Source organism: Callorhinus ursinus, unplaced genomic scaffold (assembly GCF_003265705.2).
Source record: "Callorhinus ursinus isolate GAN/ISIS: 27379988/994484 unplaced genomic scaffold, GSC_fseal_2.0 scaffold6, whole genome shotgun sequence".
In the NCBI taxonomy this organism is placed as follows: domain Eukaryota; kingdom Metazoa; phylum Chordata; class Mammalia; order Carnivora; family Otariidae; genus Callorhinus; species Callorhinus ursinus.
This window is the reverse complement of record NW_027397068.1, coordinates 10,915,308-10,937,328: the sequence shown is the minus strand read 5'-3', so window position 1 is coordinate 10,937,328 and position 22,021 is coordinate 10,915,308. Positions and strand designations below refer to the sequence as shown.

General features: G+C 41.7%; 1 protein-coding gene across 3 annotated transcripts in view; it reads left to right on the top strand.

Moving 5' to 3' along the window:
• RRAGD (Ras related GTP binding D) overlaps positions 1 to 22,021 on the top strand; it is a 39,029-nt gene that overhangs the window by 2,991 nt on the left and 14,017 nt on the right. For all 3 annotated transcript variants that reach the window (XM_073893608.1, XM_025862569.2, XM_073893609.1), the window contains exons 2-5: positions 14,012 to 14,307; positions 19,581 to 19,780; positions 20,703 to 20,817; positions 21,794 to 21,936. In XM_073893608.1, the coding sequence (XP_073749709.1) occupies positions 14,012 to 14,307; positions 19,581 to 19,780; positions 20,703 to 20,817; positions 21,794 to 21,936 (754 nt within the window). The remainder of the gene's footprint in view (positions 1 to 14,011; positions 14,308 to 19,580; positions 19,781 to 20,702; positions 20,818 to 21,793; positions 21,937 to 22,021) is intronic.

The window sequence follows — 22,021 nt, the reverse complement described above, 5'->3', positions numbered from 1 at the left end:
TACATTTTGAACCATGAACAAAGCATTTCTCTAATGAACTGCCTTCCCCCTTTACCTTCCTAATGGACTTGATTTAATGCCTTTGCTTAGTGGGGATCCGGGGCTTTTTCCAGGAGGTTCAGAAATCTACCCTGGCCGGTGGGATGCAGGACTGACTAGCATCACCAGGTAAATTGCAAAGCAGTTTATCAGGAACTGTGCAAAAAGAAGGTAGATTGAAAGTCGATAGTGTGAATTCCATTTCCCTTAGTCTTAGAAGGAACCTCTGATCTTACTTTTAAACTGAGGGCCTTGTAAGTTTTACTACAATGTGCAAAATTTGAAAACTTAGTGCAGCTAAGGTGAAACTTAAATTGCACTTCCCTGGCTTGCACTCCAAATTTTATTCATGAATAGCTGGAGTGTTCTCGGGCACTTTAGTTCTGTTAAGGACAGATTTGGACACCTCTCAACCCCCCTTTGAAGGTAGTTAATCAGAGATAAGGTGAGTCTCACCTTCAACCTCCTCACTCCAGATAAAACTCCAGAGAGTGGAGGCAATAAATAAGCCATTAAAAACAATTGCAGCAAATATAATTGTTTTTAGACACATGGGGTTTGAATCTTTAGTAAATTACTGTGCTTTAAAACTGCAATAACAAGGAAAGCAATTAAAAGTCACATGAGGCGCCTGGGTGGCTCAGTCAGTTAAGTATCTACCTTTGGCTCGGGTCATGATCTCTGAGTCCTGGGATCGAGTCCTGCGGGCTCCCTGCTCAGCGGTGAGTCCTCTTCTCCCTCTGTCCCTCCCCCCACTCATGCACTCTCTCTCAAATCAGTAAAATCTTTAAAAAAAATCATATTTAATCAGAAAGTGAAATTGTTTTTTCCCCAAGTCCCTCCCAGTTTTTAGGGGAAATTTGGCTAAGACAGCTGCTCATGCAGAGTCCAGCTAAGGTGCGGTCTTGTTTCCATAGCAACCTGTGAACTCTCCTAGGGTCTGAGGAAGTGACAGTTTAGGTGGTTACTGGAGGCACGAAAAATCGACGGTCCGCAGATGATACTTCCCTGATGGGTGTAAATGCAGTGAAACCACTGGTTTGCATCTATTAATCATGAGTGTCAGCTTTTTTTTTTTCTTAAAGTAATTTAAAAAACTAGTGAATTTATCCTCTCATTGTTCTTTGAGAGTAAGTAGAGATAGATAATTGTTCTTCTGATAGTGACCCTGTGGCTCAGAGGTGCTAGGACTTTTCTGCAGCCACAACATGAGCTAGACCTGAGCAAGGTTTAGGAGAAGGTCAAGTTCATGGATACGTAAATCTCTTTCCTTTTAATTCCACCTCGTCCAAAAAGAGTTGGGTTAGCTACAGCCCTGGCTATGCCTAATCTCTCGGGTTTTCCTCTGGCCCTGGAAATACAGAGATACAGAAGAGTTGGAATAGATGAAATACAGAATAGTTAAAAACGATGTGACCAAAGTCACACCTTAGGCACAATACTTGTTTAAATACATATGGCACGGGCGTGCGTGAGTGAGGGGGAGGGACAAAGGGAGAGTGAGAGAGAGTCTTAAGCAGACTCCACACGGAACCACACACAGGGCCTGATTTCATGACCCTGAGATCACAACCTGAGCTGAAACGAGGGGTCGGACACAACCAGCTGTACCACCCAAGCTCCCCGAGTGCTTCTTTTTATATTAGATGTTTTGTAAACATGTTTCAGTGATTCAGCGTATCATAGAATCTTGATTCTATACTTCTATCAGAAATCTCTCCCATTTTCGTATCAGAACAGACATAGGGTAGTCTGATGGGGAAAAAAGCAGAAACTAAGTTCTAGAGTTCTGGATAAGGGATGTAGTTCTGAGTTTGCAAGATCATCTTTGTCAGTCCCCAGCTGACTCTGTGTCTGTCTGTTTACCCTCTGCTTCAATCCGTCCCCTGACCCCATAGCTGTTGTTGGTGACACAATTTCACTTCATACCTCAGCCACCTCTTTCCTGTTCATTTTGTCACTTTCTTCTCTACCTCCTTTATTCATCCTTACCTTTTTTTTTTAACCTTTTCTGTTCTTCCTCTTCCGTGAAAGCTTTCAAGCTGTCTTGTAACAGTGGCTTTTCCCTGCTTCTGCTGTGACACTCAAGAAAAATGGGTTTTTCACTCCTGTCCTGAATCGTGTAGGATGCTGTCAACTTTCTCCTTTTGAGGACCTTTGGGGGAGACTCCAGCTTGGTTTCTCAGTGCATAAGGTAGAGGATCACAGAAAACCAACTTGGATCACTCTCAGAGTGTTAAAAAAAAGAAAAAGAAAAGTTCACAAGAGCACTTTTCTCCTTCTTGCAGGAGCATTAGTAAATCAGAACACGTTAGAAATGTTACTGAACATGTATGTTAAGGAAATATTCATATATGGAATTTTTTAGTGACCCACCAGTGTGATGTCAAAGGGTTTCATAGGGAAAGGTTTGGTCCTTCACATATAAATAAAATCACCTTCAAAAACTTTCATGCCTTTGAAAATACATGTTCTGTTTGCATTTAATTCTCCTTACTAAGTAGTTGATCAAATGGACAGTGAATCTTTATGATGTTTGCATATTCTTTTATTAATGGTATTAACATTCACATATTTAATTCCCAGTTAGGATGGAATTTCTCCCTGAGCTCCTGGGTCTTTTTTTTTTTTTTTTTTTTTAATTAAATAGGCTCTATACCCAGTGTGGGGCTTGAACTCCTGACCTTGAGATCAAGAGTGGCATGGTTCACCAACTGAGCCAGCCAGGCAACCCTGAGCTCCTGGGTCGTGAATGTATAAGTGGTACCATTGATCAGAAAGGTAAAGGATCACAGATAATGTAAATAGAAACAAACCAGAGACCTCTTCCTAAAAGCATGAGTAAATAGAAACTTAAGCCTTTGATGACCCTACAGAATACTAATAGCTAAGAAATTCTAATTTTCCCTTAAGGTTATGTGAGCTTCTCACTGCAGCCACATTCCACAAGAGGCCCTCTGTTACCTAGGCTTGGGCTGGGGTTAAAAAAAGAAAGAAGGGGGGTGCACGTGTATACACAGACTGCTAGATAAGGACTCATGGGCCAGGGGACAAGTATGGGGTCACACAGCTGGTACACGGCAGAGCTGGGACTTGAACCCCAGCTTGTCACTATCCAAGTACTGTTTAAATCATTCCACTTGGCATCACTTTGCCACCACGTTTTCTTAATTTTTCATTAAATCTCTGTTTCATTTTCCCATTTTGGACCCGCTCAAAGGTGTTACCTCTTGGAGAACATTCCTTAATTAGAATAGTTCTCAAATGTATAATATTTCAGCATTTATGAAGTGTGTTTCCTATGATGTCTCATTCTTCTCTGAGAGACTGCGTGAGCTTAGGAAGGGAAGGCCAACCCTGCTAGAGCTGTGTCAGGCCTTCAGTTCCCATTTTCCTGAATTCTGGTTCCTTCTTTGTTGTAAACATTCCCAACCCGCAGATCAGCCAGGCGTGGCCCCCAGGCAGCCACTACTCAAGGCCCTGATGCATCTTTCCCTTCCTTGTGTATTTACAAGGCCTATTGGTTTTTGACAGGGATCTGCCAGTTACTGATGAAGTAATTAGTCTGCAGGTCCAGTTACATGGCCCCTCCCCGTAATGCTTTTCCTTGGATGATTGAGTTTCCCTGGGATTTCCAGCAGTCTAGCTACAAAGCCAGGCTGTTTGGAAAATTGGGGTGCTGACAGGACCCCGTGCAAAATAGGTAAGGTATGTTCAGTGTCCCTGACCGCAGTAGATAAACTGCCTAGTCATAAAGCTCATACTCTTGATACTCAAGTGCTGATCTGGGCCAATGTCAGATAGGAAGTTTCTTTTTAAAGCTTCAGTTAATTTAGCTTCAAATTCTGCTTAGTCACTTTCATTCAGTTATCCCAGCCAACAAGCATCTGTTGAGTGTTTATTGTAGTAAGCACTGAAGGCCTCAGTTTTTACATCTGTAAAGGATAAAGTTTATTCACTTGAGGATTAGAGGTGACCCTCTGTGCTATGCAGGTGGTCAGTAAATGAGAACTGCTGGGTGATAAGAGGTTGGAGCAGGTTGGTTTGAGCCATTTCTCGGTGGCCAAGGCTAAAATCTCTCAAAAATTCCCTCACCCTCCGGCAACAAGATTAGGGGAAAAACCAGCAGTTGAGGCATGGACGGCCCCAGTGACCTACATTCCCACTTCAAACCTGTCTGTGACCTCATGTTACTGTTCTTCCCAGGCCCCGGATTCTTTTCCCACCTGAGTTGCAGGCGGACAGGCACCCCAGACTCCACAACTTCAAATACCCGTTGAGCCTCTTTCCCTTTACCATATTTGTGAATGGGCCCTTGTTAGCTTGGTCTGCCAAGTTGGGAACTTGGGGCTTCTTTCTCTCTTGTCATCTGTGCCCAGGGGATCACTGAACACTATTGAGTCAATTTGAACTTGTCACAAAATCTGTTCCTTCCGACCATTTCCATGGTCTATTCCTTAGTTCCTTTATTTCTCATTTGTGTTCTAGAATGTAACCTAACTGCTGTCAGGGGAGGAAAAACTTTTCCTCTATTCTCTTAGGTTCTGAATTGGGAGCCTGCAAATTAAACTGACAAAAGATGGATTAACAAGAGAAAACCAAATTTAATTACGTACTAATGCATGAGAGTTCACAAAAAGTGCAACTTAGGTGTTTAGAGGGGCGCCTAGCTGGCTCAGTCAGAAGAGCATGCGACTCTTGATCTCATGTTGGGAGTAGAGATTAGTTAAATAAATAAATAAACTTTAAAAAAAGGTGTTTAGAATTCTGGCTTTATTACTATCTTTTTTTTTTTTTTTTAAAGATTTTATTTATTTATTTGACAGAGAGAGACACAGCGAGGGCGGGAACACAAGCAGGGGGAGCGGGAGAGGGAGAGGCAGGCTTCCCGCGGAGCAGGGAGCCGGAGGCGGGGCTCGATCCCAGGACCCCGGAACCACGACCTGAGCCGAAGGCAGACGCTTAACGACTGCGCCCCCCAGGCGCCCCAGGGCTTTATTACTATCTTAATAAAGATGGGATGGGGAGGGGTGGAGGGGCAGTTCTGGGAGAATGAGTGACTTCTTGGAAGGGAGTTGGGGAAAGGGCATTTATGGAAAAACAAGTGACTTTTTGGAAAGATAAATGGACCCACAGGAGAAGAGGTGAGCGCGTCTGTTTGGGGCGGTGCCAACTTCTCTTCTGTCTCGGTCTCGGTCTCGGTCTTCGCCAAGAGAAGATTAGAGTTGCTTCCAGGAAGATTTATGGCAATAGAGTTCTTTTGGGAGGCTCTGCTTGAGGCAAAGAAGGATTTCAGGGACTTCAGTATCTTTAGCTCAGTATAATTTTTATGGCACAGTGGCTTATTCTAGACCCCTTCACTGTCTCCCCACTGACACCCTCTAGGGGGTCTGTTTCTGGAGTGAACTTCTTGAAGTATAAATCTGATCATGTTAGTCTCCCCTTGAAATCCTTAGTGATTTCCTCATGGCTTACAAAGTAAAATCCAGACCTCCCAGCATCTCATTCATGAGGTAGCAGAGTCTAGCAGTGGTTGACAAAATATGTTTGACCGTGGTCCACAATAAAAAATGTGTTTATACTGTGAACCAGCACCACATATGCGTAAGTAGACTTGAAAGAGTTTCGTTAGCGGTATGTATTCTTATTATGCATAATGTACTCTGGTATTTCCCAGTCTCTTCTTTTTTCTTTGTTGCAGTTTTTGTTTGCTGGGGAGGTAACAGGCTTCTCTATCAACTCACCTATTCAAAGATACTTATTGGACTCATGCCACATGCTTTGTAATTTGCCTGTGTATATGTGGGACAGACAATAAACAAGTAAACAGACAAGAAGACAAATGTATAAAATAGATAATTTTGTATAGTGATAAGTACTATTTTTTTAAGATTTATTTATTTATTTGAGAGAGAAAGAGAGTGAGTGGAAGGAGGAGCAGAGAGAGAGAATCTCAAGCTCACTCCCCTCTCAGCGAGGAGCCCAGATGTTGTGCTCCATTTGAAGTCCCTGAGATCATGACCTAAGCCAAAATCAAGAGTTGGTGGCTTAACCAACTGAGCCACCCAAGCCCCTGCCCTTCAGTGATAAGTACTATTAAGACACAGGGTTATCAGGAAGTCATGGGGTCTGATTCAGCTGAGAGGAGGTAAATTGCTGCTGGGAAGAAAGCTAAGGGAAGCCAGGTGGAGGGAGAAGCGTGTCCAGACCCCGGGGTGAGGAACCTGAAGGTCAGTGTGGTTACAGGATAGGGAACTAGTGGGGAAGATGAACCCGGCACGGGATAAGAGGGTAGCCCATGTAGGGCCTTTGCAGAAAGAAGGTGTTTGGATTTTATTCGAAATGCTGTGGGAAAGAAGTCACTGGACAGTGTGCAGCCTTTTCTTGCCTTTAAACTACATTCCTTAAACTCCAGGAAAGCCAGAATCTCTTCCTGGCATGACCTTTCCCTCATTCATCTCTTTCATGCCTCCCTTTCTTTAAGACACAGATATTTCTCCAGGGAGTCCTCTGAGCCCATAACACCTCGGTAACAGTGCACTGTAATTGTCAGTTTTTCTTGTCTGTTTTTTCCTCTAATCACTAAGGAATGAATCTTTCCTTTGTGTCTGCAGCCCCTGGCTCAGCCCAGTTTAACACTTGGCAGAAGATCAGGGAACCTTTATGAAACTGAACAAACTGCCCTCTGGTAAATTTCACGTCTCGGGGGCAACTTCCTCCACACCCGCTGACACTTTTAAAGTGCCCTCCCTGGGATTCCATCTCCAGTCCCAAATCCTGTGTTTCCTTTTTGATCTTTTTTTAAAAAAGTATCAGCCCTTACATTGCAGCTCTCCTTCTCCATTCTCTTGCCTTCACCTTTCTCAGGATGTTCTTGAGCCAGCGGTGATGCACAGGGAAAGTTTAGTGGAGAAAGCCAGCTGTCCAGGAGGCCAGGAGGTTGGGTGAAGCATTTCCTGATGGGTGCTCCCTGCTATCATTCCCAGACTGGGTGAGAGCCTCTGGGAAACCCCATAGAGTTTCAGAAGCAGAGATACTTAAGGGGAGGTGGGAAAGGATTAGAGAGATTTTTTTTTTAAATATACATGATCTGTATCAGACCCTAGAGGCCCATCATGCTTGAGAGCAATGACAAATCAATTTTTCCTTTCCTTTATTTATTTTCTAAAGTCATCTCTACACCCAATGTGGGGCTCAAACTCATGACCCCAAGATCAAGAGTCATACTCTACTGACTGAGCCAGCCAGGGCCCCCAAAGGAAGGATTTTTGTCAGCAGTCCTCTTTGATATAAGAAACCTCTCCTGGTCAATAGCAGTGGTCAACAAAGTGTTTTTGACTGTGGTTCACATGACAAATACATTTATATTGTGAACCAGTACCACATTTGTCTAAATCTAAAAGAGTTTCGCTAGTGGTATGTACTCTTATTATGCATGATGTACTCTGGTATTTCCTAGTCTCTTCTGTTTTCTTTGTTGCAGTTTTTGTTGAATGCCATCTGATTGTTGCTAAGGCTCTAGGTGAGGACTCCACCACATACTAGCCCTGTGACCTTGGGCATGTTCCTTCCCCCAGATTGCTCAGGTGCAAAACAGACTTGTACCTCCTCACTGCCAGGGGAATGGGGGGTGTGGGGGAGGAGGGGGTAAAAGTTTGCAGAAATGTCTAGCAAGGTATCTGGCATGTGTCCCTACCAGCTAAATGTAAAATGCATCTGCATGGGTCTGACGGGTCTCCACAGAGTTGATGGTACCCTTGCCGATCTGGCCCACCATTTCCCAGCAGTTTATCATTGGTGGCCTGTGTTTGAATTTGGCAGGGAGAAGGAAGTACTTCCAACTGTGTGTATGTGCTGTACTGGCACGTGCATCTCGCTTCCCAGCCAGTCTGTGTATATAAACTTGCACATATGCTATCTCCTCTCTACACAGTCACCTTTCCTTACCTTCCACTCTCCCAGGAGGAGGAGGAGGTCCATCCTCCAATCCATCCAGCATGGATGGCCATGCCACATAGACACTTGCAGACCCTGATGAAGATAAGTTAAAATCTACACTGATATCCAGTAGTATAAATTGGGAAGAAATAAAAACATGTATAAACACTTAAATATTTCTGTGCTTGTTCATAATTTAATGTGGACTTTTGCTTTCTTTGATTGGATTGAGTGTTGCACAGCAGAAACAGAATGCATAGAATTTTGAGTGGGTCAGCCCTCAGTTTGAATGTTACTTGATCTTGCCAAGCCTGAAATTTCTTTACCTGTGAAATAGAGATAATACTATGTATTCCTGAAAGAGTTGAATGGGATGAAGTGTGGAGAGTGCCTAGTACAGTACTTGGCATATGGAAATTACCTTCATATGTGGTTGCTGAGTTTTCATTGCACCCATATTTTCCTATTCTACGAAAGGCATGGTGTCTTTGCCTAGCTTTGGGCTCTGCTCTTCTTAGAGAGCCTCCCTCCCCCACCCCCATCAACCCCATCCAAATCCTGCACTGCTTTGTCTGCATTCATAACCCTTGTAATGCACTGAGTTCCTTCCCACTGCCCATGGGCATTTCTCCCCTACTCTTTGCATTGATCTAACACTAGTTTGTGAGGCAATAATAATAATAGAACAACTATAACTCTTGAGGTTTCCATTTTTGTCCTTGAGAATACATTTAAAAATTTTTTTTGTCAGGTATTCTTTTTTACTTTTATTTTTTTATTTTTATTTATTTTTTTAGAGATTATTTATTTATTTATTTATTTGAAAGAGAGAGAGAGAGACACACACACAGCGAGAGAGGGAACACAAGCAGGGGGAGTGGGAGAGGGAGAAGCAGGCTTCCCACTGGGCAGGGAGCCCGATGCAGGGCTCGATCCCAGGACCCCGGGATCATGACCTGAGTCGAAGGCAGATGCTTTAACGACTGAGCCACCCAGGCGCCCCTATTTTTATTATTATTCACTTTAAAATTTTTGTTTAAAGATTTTATTTATTTATTTGACAGAGGGAGAGAAAGAGAGGGAGAGAGCACAAGCGGGGAGCAGCAGGCAGAGGGAGAGGGAAAGGGAGAAGCAGACTCTCTGCTGAGCAAGGAGCACGGCATGGAGCTCAATCCCAGGATCCTGAGATCACGACCTGAGCAGAAGGCAGACACTTAACAGACTGAGCCACCCAGGTGCCCCGAGAATACATTTTTTAAAAGAGCTGTATTGAGGGGGTGCCTGGGTGGCTCAGTCAGTTAAGCCACCAACTCTTGGTTTTGGCTCAGGTCATGATCTCAGGGTCCTGGAATCAAGCCCTGTGTCAGACTCCACGCTCAGTGGGGTCCGCTTGAGGACTTCTCTCCCTCACCCTTTGCCCCTCCCCCCTCTTCCGTGCTCTGTCTAAATAAATAAATCTTTAAAAAAAAGCTGTACTGAGGTACAATTGACGTAAAATTAAGTACATCTATTTGATAAGTTTTGACATATGTGTACACGTTGGAAACCATCACCGTAACTAAGAACGTATCCATCACCCCCTAAAGGTTTTCTTATACCCCTTCAAGGTTGCTCCCTCTGACCCCTTCTCACTACCTCTTCCATTTCCCAAGCAATCATTGATCTGCTATTTGTCACTATAGATGAGTTTACAGTTTTTGGAACTTTATGTAAATAGAATCACAGAGTATGTCTTTTTCAATTAGCTTCTTTCACTCAGCATAATCATTTCGATATTCATCCATGTTGTATATGTCAACAGTTTATTTCTTTTTATTGCTGAGATGCACCACAATTTGTTTATCCATTCACCTGCTGATGGACATTTGGGTTGTTAACAGTCTTTGACTACTAAAAATAAAATTGCTTCGAGCCTTTGTGTGCAAGTATGGACATACACTCTCATTTCTTTTATGTAAATATATAGCTGTGGAATGGCTGGGATAATATAATACATGTTTAACTTCTTTAGAAACCACGAAACTGTTTTCCAAAATGGTTGTACCATTTTCCATTTCCACTAGCAGTGTATGAGAGTTTGGTACCCCCACATCCTCAACACTTGTTACTGTCTGTGTTCTTAATTTTAGCCATCTTACTGTGTATGCAATAGTATCTCATTGTGGTTTGGATTTACATTTCCTTGATGACTGATGATGTGCTGAGCATCCTTTCATGTGTGAATTTACCTTCCATAAGTCGTCTTTGGTGAATTGTCTGTTTAAATCTTTTGCTCCCCCACCTTTCCAAAAATTGAATTTCGTTTTCTTATTAATGAGTTTTTAGAGTTCCTTACATACTCCAGATACAAATCCTTTATCAGATATATGATTTACAAATATTTTCTTTTGATCTGTGGCTTTCCTTTTTTAAAATTATGTTAATGGTGTCATTTGAAGAGCAGAAGTTTTTATTTTAGTAAAGTCCAGTTTATCAATATTGGGGGGAGGGTGTTATATCTAAGAGATATTTGCTTAACCCAGGGTCATAAATATTTTCTCCTTAGAAGTTGCATAGTTTTAGGCTTAAAATTAGGCCTATGATCTATTTTGAGTTAATTTTTGTATATGGTGTGAGATGTGGATTGAAATTCTTTTTTTTTTTTTTTTGCATATGGATATCCAGTTGTTTTAGTACCATTTGGTAAAAATGACTATCCTTTCTCCATGGAATTGGCTTTTCATCTTTGTCAAATCTCAGCTGTCCTTGTATATGTGGGTTTATTTCTGGACTCCTTATTCTATTCCAGTGATCTATTTATCTATCTTTGTGCCCGTACCACGTTGTCTAGACTGGATTTTAAGTTTCTCCAAGATAGGAATCATGTTTTGCATATCTTTTTGTCCAGCCAACTTTACCAATCTACTACTTTGAGTACAGTAATCAATATATTTATTGTATTGAAAAAACAGAAACCTTACAACAACCACTTAACAAAATAATATGGAGTTGAAATCACAATTTAAAGAGTATTTAATATTTTGAAATATTTCTGTGTCTGCTATGACTCCCTATACATTAAACTTTTTTCAAAACTAATTTTAATTATATATATACACACATATATGTATATATATTATATAAATGTGTTTCCTTTTTAATAGTTTTTTTTTAAGATTTTATTTATTCATTTGAGACACAGAGATACAGAGAGAGAGAGAAAGCATGAGCAGGGAGAGAGGCAGAGGGAGAGGGAGAAGCAGGCTCCCTGCTGAGCCAGGAGCCTGATGTGGGGCTCGATCCCAGGACCCTGGGATCATGACCTGAGCCAAAGGCAGACACTTAACCATCTGAGCCACCCAGGCGCCCCTAAATGTGTTTCCTTTTTAAAATTAAAGCCACAGGCGTGCCTGGCTTTAGTCACATGCTACTGCATGTGACTCTTGATCTCAGAGTTATGAGTTCAAGCCCCACTTTGGGTATAGAGATTACTAAAAAAAATAAACTTAAAAAAAATAAAGCCAAAATCCCTTTGATGATTCCCCCAGATCTTTCACCCATACACTCTTTGTTTGCTGTGTGTCCTTCTGGACCCTTTTCTAATGTACTTGCACAAGTATTTATATTTTCTACTGGTTTGAGATAATTACTCCTAAAGTCACTTTAAACCTTTATCTCATACTTTCCAGCACTGTATCCCTTTGTACTACATTCTGAGAGGATTTGATGTTCCAGTTCACTATTGCCCTCTTTATCTGTCTTTATTCTGCTTTCCAATCGGTATATCTAACCACCCTCCCCAATTATATTTTTCTTTCTAAGATCTCTAAGGCTATTTTTTCATGGTTGCTCTTATTCTGAAACTGTCTGTTCTTGTTTTATGGATACCACATTTTCTCTGAATATTTTAATTACACTTAACTTGGAAGTTTACTCTGACTCGTTTATGAACTCTGCTTCTTCAGGTGTATGTTCAGGTATATGCATATTAGACTTTTGAGGAAATGTCTGGAGAGAAGATGGTACTGCTTCTACCTGTTGAGCTCCACACACTGTAGTGAGAGTTAGGGAAGGGCAGAGTAGTGTGGGTGCTCCCTGTTCCTGCTGGGCATCCTGAGCCCCTGGAGCACTGCCTTCCCCCTCATACCCAAACTCCTGTAGTCATTGCCCCTACCTGGAAGTGTGTCATAGGTGGGTGGGTGGCAGCAGTGCTCAGAGTTTATCCGCTGGCTTTTCTCATTATGATTCTCCAAATAACAACCCTGTTGGTTGTCTTCATGCCCCTCCCTGTTTGGGCTTCCACCAGTTCTACCTTCTGCAGCAGAACCCTACCATTCCTGGTCAAGGGCTGCAGGGTCTGTCTTCAATCTGACCTTCGTGTTTCTTAGGGATTTCTCTGCAATCTGTCGACTTTAAGGTTTTTTTGTTTTGCTTTAAGCTCAGATATTTATGTTTATTTGTTCATCTATTTATTTATGGTTGGTACCTTTTCTGTTATTTTAGAGATTGATTCACTGTGGGAGGGGAAGACTGTGACATGTTACCAGTCTGAAAATTTTAAAACTCGAAGCCCTGTTTTCTTTTTTAATTTATGCCCTGCTTTTGCTAAGATGGACTTGTAATGACAGTACTGTGAGTGAGTAGCATATGATGACTGAGGAAGACGAAAGCTGGTGACTTTTTTGGGTGCTTTCCTTCCTCATTATTGCTTCTATAGTATATCATCAGCAGATGGTTGAATTGGGTTAAGTTGAACTGGAGAAGAATGTGTGGGTAGGGTAGGAGCAAAGTGTTGCTTATAGTCGGGTAGCAGCTGTGCACATCTGTACCTGCTTACTTTTTTTTAATTCAGTTATTGTTTTACCTGAAATTTGTGTGTTTACTGAAACCTACTGCAAATTCAAACATCAAAAAATTATATATAGTAATGAAATTCACTAAGATATTATCAAATATTAATATGTATTTTAGACAATTGTAGAGACTTGGAAAAATTTATTAGTTACAATAAGGGAAAAAAGAATTACTTTCCAGTCACTATTGAATTGGATCGGTTCCAGGGACTGAGAAAAATATAAGAGAGGTTGCCAGAAGGAAACAAAAAAGAAATTCATGTATACTGGACATATGTTTTCATTTCTTTGAATATATTCCTAGGAGTGGAATTGCTGGGTCATATAGTGACTCAGTGTTTAACCTTCTGAGAAACTGCCAAACTGTTGAAAGCACATCATTTTACATTCTCACCAATATTGGATGAGGGTTCTAATTTACTCCATAGCCTCACCAACACTTGTTACTGTTTGTCTTTTTGATTATAGCCATCCCGGTGGGTGTGAAGTGGCATCTTATTGTGGTTTTGATTAGTATTTCTTGGATGGCTAATGATGTGGAACATTGTTTCATGTGCTTATTGGCCATTTTTGTATCTTTGGAGAAATGTCTCTTTAGATTCTTTGCCCATTTTTTAAATTAGGTTATCTTTATTATTGAATTGTAAGAGTTCTTTATATATTCTGGATATTAGTCCCTTATCACATATGTGATTTGCAGGTGTTTTCTCCCATTCTGTGGGTTGTCTTCACTTTTCTTTATAATGTCCTTTGAAGCACCAATGTTTTAAATTTTGATGAAGTCCAAAACTGTTTGGGGCATAACTCAAATGAACAAGCATCTCTTTAGGGCATAGAAGACGCTGATGATCTAGACAAAGAAGACGTTGCTTTGGAATGCTAAGACTGGATTTTTTTCCCCTCACACTCTGCTCCAGGAAAGCTCTACCTTTCACACTCCAGATTTGCTGATTGTGATATGGAGTTGTACAGGTTTTCCTGCCCTCTGGAATGGTGTGACAGGTAGCAAAACAGCATTTTTCAGTGTTCTGCCCTTACTAAAAGGCCCCTCAATGAGTGGAGTGAGGTAGTTAGCAGTCTCTGTATTTGGAAGAGTGGCATTGTCTGTGAATCATAAATCACATCTGAGGTGGAAGTGAAACTCCTCTAATTAACCGCTGTGAAAGCAACTCACCCTCATTCTTGTTTTGTGGTTTCTCCAGTTCTGGACTTCAGCGATCCCTTCAGCACTGAGGTGAAGCCCAGAATCCTGCTCATGGGCCTGAGGAGAAGTGGCAAGTCATCTATTCAGAAAGTTGTCTTTCATAAAATGTCTCCCAACGAAACACTGTTCTTGGAGAGCACAAACAAGATCTGCCGGGAAGACGTTTCCAATAGCTCCTTTGTTAACTTTCAGATTTGGGACTTCCCAGGGCAGATTGACTTTTTTGACCCTACATTTGACTATGAGATGATCTTCCGGGGAACAGGAGCGCTGATATTTGTCATCGACTCCCAGGTAAAGTTCAGTCTCGGGATACTTGGGACTGCAGACCCCTCCTCCCCCCAGACGCCATCCCTCCCCTATGTTCAAACCACTTCCTTTGTGTTGGTTTTGGTGTGGTTTTTAGAATCGGGAATAGCCCTTTTTACCAAACAAGCGTTTCTCAGTGGGGGCTCTCAGGGGTGCAAAGGAAAAAAGTCTTCCTCTGTGGAACCCTAACCAATGAGCAGTGAGCAGCGTCAGGGAGTTGTCTACATCTCAGCAAATCACAGAAACCTTATAGATGGAGAGGGCCACCATACAGCCCAAGGACAACAACTACATGTCCCCTGCCCCCGATATTCTTGGCAGACATCTGTAAAATAGCACAGGTTCTCTGCAACAAAAATATGTATATAAGCCTGCATTTTAAAATATTTACTCGGGGCGCCTGGGTGGCTCAGTTGTTAAGTGTCCCAGGGTCCTGGGATCGAGCCCCACATTGGGCTCCCTGCTCTGCGGGAAGCCTGCTTCTCCCTCTCCCACTCCCCCTGCTTATGTTCCCTCTCTCGCTGTCTCTTTCTCTGCCAAATAAATAAATAAATCTTTAAAAATAATAATAAAAATAAAAAATAAAAAGGAAAATTACATTTATAAAAATTAATAAATAAAATGTTTACTCTTTCCTAGGAAGATAAAGTTCTAAGTATGAAATTTTTCTTTTGAATTAAATTATTGTAATTATTACTAGTACACAATTGATAGCATAACTATTACTTATTTTATAGGTAAGTACTAAATATAAAAAGTAAAATTTCGATTGATAAGTATATCTTTTAAGATGGTGGATATTTTTCCACTTAATTCACATATCCATGCTTGAATAAGACAAGATTTGGCATCAATTCTATTTTTTGATTGTGTCGATGTAAGCACTAAGAAACCTTGTTCACATAAATAAGTAGATGGATATGGGGTGAGTTTTGTTATAGCGTTCACTCAATTATTTAAACACTTTCCAAGTTATATCCCCTAAATTGCCCAGTTTTCTATCACAAAGGTTTGTTTTTACTAGTTAATCAGTAGACATCCTGATTGGGCCTTCCTTTAACTTTGCTGAAAGCAAAGACGTGGGGACCCCCTGACTGGTGAAGAGTCTTTGTACCCAGGAATCAGTTATTCACTTTATTAGTATACAAACTGGTCTTCTGAATTGTCTCTTTGGTCCTCTGGGCCTTTCTCCTGTGAAGTGGGAGCCAGCAGTTAAAGGGGGGGAGGGGGGAGGGAAGCAGCAGATTTCAGGTACATCTCAGGCATGCCGGTCTTAGGAAAGAGTACAGGGAACAGAACTGAGACAATGATGCTCTTCAAACTCTCTATGTCCAGGCACTCTTAGAAAGTGTCCTGGAAGCCTAGCTGAGGCTGAAGTCTCTCCCAAGGGCTCTCTTTTACAGCTATGGGGGATAAATGGCAGTAAGTCCTTCCAGAAATGCACTAAACCAGCTCTAAGTTCAGGGCAGGATATTTCCCTGAAACTGGACCTGCAATCATACAGATGGGCCAAGCACACCTGCCCCTTCCAGAAGTGCCAATGGAGTTAGGGAGGCAGGGACATGTAAACTGTTAGTAATAATGGTTCTGAGCCCGCTCTTGGAAAACCCATTCTCTGAGAAGACTGCTCATGCCCGAGAGCCTCGTAAATTCATCCAGGGAACTAGGTGCCTGTTTAATATAATAATGAAATTTTCAACTAAGCCTTTTAGTTCCAAGTGATTGCACTGCGTACTTCTAGTGTAGCTGTGAGAGTGTGGCCATCTGGAAGGAGGGGCTCTTTCTTTCTTTTTTGGTGGTGGTGCGCTGGGTGGGGTGGGGGGAAGACTTTAAATTCTGGTGCCTGATCTGTGAACAGCAGTGCCTCCCCTCTCCTGGGCCCATCTGGAAATGCACGCCTGTAGACACCTGCATCAGGTCCAAGCCCTGCTGTCGGTGGCTGCTTTCCTGGCTGTCCCACTTGTACTGACCTGTTTTCTGGCCCATCTGTGGCCTTGGCAGTAGCCCCTGCCTTCCTGCCTAGGTCTGCCGGCACCATAAATTAGGGAGCTTGAGCAGGACGGAGCAGCCGGGTTGTGTGCGCGCTGCCGCACGGAGGGCGAGCTATCGTCTATGCCCCACCCAGCTGTCTCTTCGAAGCTCCAGGTTTTTCCCCAAGTCACTCCACTGCTGTTTCTGCAGTTGTTGAACCAGGTGGCAGTGGTAGTAGCCTGACCCTTGGGTAAGAAGATTCCAGTCAGAGGACTCCTCTTTTCAAGACAGTGGCTTAGGAAGTATTCACTTCAATACCATGTTGTGCTTATGTAGCAACTGGCGTTTCTAGAATTCAGATGTCCAACGCAGCCCTATCCTAGGTGTTTGTACTATGGCTATAAGGTGGCTAAAAATAGGTTCGCTTGCCTATTTTTAAGTTGCAACTGTAATTTGGTTTTAATGTTACCTGAACATGAAAAGTGGCCCTTCAGTTTGGGTTGGTAAATGTGTGTTTTCTTTTATTTTGTTTCTTGTGGGTTTCTTTTTTTCCCCCTAGCTGTAGGGAAGAGAAAGGTATAAGAATGTTTGAGAAATTTGTCTTTTTAAGTTCCACTTTCAAAAAGGGTGGAAAAACATTGTTGAGAGCTATCATTTACTAAAAAGAAGGAATAATGAAATAAGCTGTTTTAGAGTCTGTGTAATATATACTTTTGTATTGGAAGCAGACTGTAAAAACCATGTTTTCAGGAATTTTTATATGATGTGATTATAAGCACTGAAAAGAAAAGCAAACTTCAGGCGATCTTGGCAGGCACTTGAACGTCATTGCCTGTATTTCTAAACAGGGCTCTGTTGGTCTGACGCCTCAAATTTTTATTTTTTCCTTGTGAGTTCCTCACAATCACAGGATTGCCAGATAAATATATCACCAAGGAGAAAATGTGTCCTCCCAGAATGTTGTAAAATGAAAGAGCATGAAAGGATCCAGAGTGATTTCCTGTGAGCTAACTGCATGACACTGTCAGCCCCCCAGGCAGAGCCCACAACATGTCCCCACACCCCAGGGCCATCCTTGGCCCCCTGAAGCCATATCTCACGGGCCTTGGGATCCAAAATGAAGTGTCAGCTTCATCTACATTGGTGATTGTGACCTGCCTGTAATTCCTAGATCTAGTTTTTTGTTTTTTTTTTTAAGATTTTATTTATTTATTTGACACAGAGAGAGACACAGTGAGAGAGGGAACACAAGCAGGGGGAGTGGGAGAGGGAGAAGCAAGCTTCCCGCGGAGCAGGGAGCCCGATGCGGGGCTCGATCCCAGAACCCTGGGATGATGACCTGAGCCGAAGGCAGATGCTTAACCAACTAAGCTACCCAGGCGCCCTCTATATCTAGTTTTGGAATAGGAACTAAGGCGGTGTATTTTTCCTGTATTTTTATTTGTTGTAGAAAATATTAACAGACACAGTGGGAAAAATAAGCCACGCGCCCTCTGTTCGAATAAACCAAGTATTTTCTTCTTTCAAATGTTATTTTTAGTCCTAAGTACCTGCCACTTCATCACTTAGTTGGTAATCAGATCATTTTATATGGCTGGCAGGAAGTTACAGTAACAACTTCTGATCTTTTGAGATTGTGATACTCTCTTGACATTGGCTAGTTTTGCTCACAGACGTGTCCCCTTAACTCCCCTCTTCAGTTAAAGACATAAACCATAACAATTTTTGAGGTATAATTTACATACAATAAGATGCATTCATTGTGAGTTTACAGTTCAGTAAGTTTGACAAATGGGTATAACTTGTAACCACTCCACAGTCAAGATATAGACTATTTCTACCACCCGAAAAGCTTCCTTTGTTGTCCTTTCGCAGCCTTCCCCTGATTTTCAAGACAATGTAAATGAATTCTGTATGTTGTTTAGGGATACATATATATGTAGTAACATATAAAGAGATGATTGAAAGTAAACGCTAAACTCAGGAATAGTGGATACCTCTGGAGGGTGGGGGGTAGAGTGGTGGTGTGGGCCGGGAGGATGGGGAGAGACACATGGGACTTCAGTGTCTACTGTTTGATTTCTTTTTTTTTCTAAGTTTATGTATTTAATTAATCTCTATGCCCAGTGTGGAGCTCGAACTCACGACCTCAAGATCAAGAGTCACATGCTCAGGGCGCCTGGCTGGCTCACTTGATAGAGCATGCAACTCTTGATCTCACAGTTGTGACTTTGAGCGCCATGTTGGGTGCCCAGGTAGCTTAAAAAAAAGAGTTGCATGGTCCTCCAGCTGAGGCAGCCAGGCACCCCTGCTGTTTGATTTCTTAAACAAGGAGATGCATACGCAGATGTTCATCATATTATAAAAGTGTCATTTGTAGGAAGGAGAAAAAAATAGTATTGCATTATTTGGGTCAGTTACTCTAGATCAGAGGTCAGCAAACTGTTTCTGTAGAGGGCTAGTTGGTAAGTATTTTAAGCTTTGCAGGCTGTCTGTACCATCTCCGAGGAGTTTCCACAGAGGAACACCCCTCAACTCTGCCACTGCACCAGAAAAGCAGCCATAGACAATAGGTAAATAGATGAGTATGGCTGTGTTCCAATAAAACTTTACTTATAAGCAACACAGAGTGGATCCAGTTTGGTCCTTGGGCCATGGTTTGCTGACCTCTGCTCTAGACCAGTGCTCTTATCTTTCCTCCTGGCTCCTTCCCCATCCTCCCAGCGACCCATATCACATTTCCATCTCTAACTGTTTATCACCGTTCACCCAGGGACTCAAAAATCTGGGAAGAATAGTATCCCAGGGAAGGTTCTAGGTGGTATGGGGTCATTTTGAATTCATAAAACTGCCATGCTGATCTTACTGACTGTCATCAGGCTACATCATGACTGCCTACAGCTGTGTTTTTCCTGCCTTTCTTTTTCATCTCTTTGTTCATGAAACTTCAGTTTTCCAACTTGAATTCCATGAAACCAGCTTTTATTTGGGCTTTTGCAAAATATTTTGGAGGATTGTACCCACATGGTTTCCAAATTAGGAGTGTATATGAAAGAAAAAAAAAGGTAACTCTGAAGTAAGGTGATGGGGGGTAGATTAATTAACTCGATTGGGAAGATCATTTCATGATGTATATGTATATCAAAACATCATATTGTACACCTTAAATGTACACAGTGTTTATTTGTTGATCATACCTCAATAAAACGGGGGAAAAAAAGAGTGTCTCTGGAAGGCAGCATAGAAGGGTTTGGCCTCCCCTGACAGGAGTGTGCCTTTGTTCCCAGGACGACTACATGGAAGCCTTGGCCAGGCTCCACCTCACCGTGACCAGGGCTTACAAAGTGAACACTGACATCAACTTCGAGGTGTTTATTCATAAAGTGGATGGTCTGTCAGATGACCACAAAATTGAAACCCAAAGAGATATTCATCAGAGGGCAAACGATGACCTTGCAGATGCTGGATTAGAAAAAATTCACCTCAGGTGAGAACAGAAACCCTTCCGGGATCACAGTAATCAACGGAAAAAAGCAGGTGTGGAGTCCAAAGTCAGCACGAATGGTTTGGTGTTCACCTGTTTACCCTATTTGTGCCGTACACATTGGGACAGGATTTGGGAAAAGCAAGCTTTGCATGTGCTAATTCTAATTTTTGTTTTTGTTTTTTAAACAAATGGTCAAAGCTAATGTTTTCCCCACATAGGAAAAACATAAAACTCAGGAACATAATTCAGGAAGTTAATCAATGCTGAAGTTTACAATTCTTGATAAATATGATAGTATTTATAGTCACAAGTAAAAGAGAACTCTGAAGATAATTCAAATAAAAATACAGAGGAAAACCACTTCTCTGTCAGTTGTTTTTCTTTTTAAGATTTTATCTTTAGGTAATCTCTACACCCAACATGGGGCTCGAACTTACAACCCCAAGATCAAGAGTCGCATGCTCCACTGACTAAGCCAGCCAGGCGCCCCTCTGTTAGTTTTTTATGGGGAAGTGTATGCATCATTCGATTTGCAAATTGGAAAATGAAGATCTTAGATGCTTCAATATCAGTAACATAGCCATTACTAACCTAACAGGAGTGTGTAGAGATGACCTGGTGGGGATTCTTCTGCAGAATGTAAGGAAGCTCGTATGGGCACATACCACTGTATTTTTAAGCTTTCCAGTCCAGCTAGTCAGCAGATGAGAATGGGCACAATTCTGGCTTTTTGGGAGCTGGGGAGGAATGACTTGTTAAGACATGTTCATTTTTTGCTGAGGTCATTTTAAGTTCCGAAGGGGGCTAGAATGCGTGCGTAGGGACTGTAGGTACACACGGCCGGGCACCGTGTTGTGACAGCCTAAGCAGTCTGTTCCCCAGTCAGAAGGAAAATGTGACGAAATACTGTTTTCTCTTTCAGCTTCTATTTGACGAGCATATATGATCATTCAATATTTGAAGCTTTTAGCAAAGTGGTTCAGAAACTGATTCCACAACTCCCCACCCTGGAGAATTTGCTAAACATCTTTATCTCAGTAAGTAAATACTTTTCTCCCGTTAGAATCATTTGCAGAATTTTAGAATAACATTGCAAGTGTGAAAACAGTCTTATTTCTGCTTGCGCTTACGGCATTGCAAGGTCACTAAAGCGATTACTCTGGAAGATTGCTCCTACGTGCTGTTTTATGTTCTTTAACATTTCACTCCCCAAACCATTCCTGTACTGTCCTGGTATAATTAGAATGTTTGTTAAAGTTATAGGCAATCATTCAATGTTGATAGAGCCCTACGAGATGCAGGAAGCTTAAGGGTGGTTGTGGCGCTAAGATATAACCATTGAGTATTTTCTATCTGTTTAGCACTGTGGATGATGTGCTGTCTGAATGAATCCTATAAACTGTCAGGTCTAGGCAAGCTCTGCTGCTGACTCGAGTCAGACTTGTTGGTTCTACTCATATTTACTCTGTCACTCCATAGTTTGGGTTAGATTTTATTTATTTATTTAAGATTTTATTTATTTGACAGAGAGAGAGAGAGGACAAGCAGGGGGAGTGGCAGGCAGAGGGAGAGGGAGAAGCAGACTCCCTGCTGAGCAGGGAGCCTGCCGTGAGGAACCTGGGATCATGACCTGAGCTGGAGGTAGACGCTAACCAACTGAGCCACCCAGGCGTCCCTAAATTTATTTTATTTTAAAATTTACAGTCAGTAAAATTAGTGTTTTTACTTGCCTTTCCCTAACTGCAGGTACATCTCTAAAAGCCAGGAAACACTGCCCAATTTGTTTACCTACAGTAAATAATTTATGAAAAATAAGAATTTTCCATTTCTTATGCAAATCCATTATAAAGGTTTATGTGAGGTTTAAATTGTAATAAAATAGAACAAAACTTTTAGTAAATTATTTTTGTTCATTCATATTTTACATTGAGGATGGCATGTAATTTTTTTATACAGTGATGATATGTTCTAAAATCAGTGTCCCTTTAAGATAGCATCTTCTTTTTGTTTCAGAATTCTGGAATTGAAAAGGCATTTCTCTTTGATGTGGTCAGTAAAATTTATATTGCAACTGATAGTACCCCAGTGGATATGCAAACCTATGAGCTCTGCTGTGATATGATCGATGTGGTTATTGACATCTCTTGTATTTATGGGTAAGTAAAATATTCTTAAAGGGTACAAATAAGCCATACTTCAGATTAGAAAATGAAACCTTTCATAACCTTTGTAACATTTGCA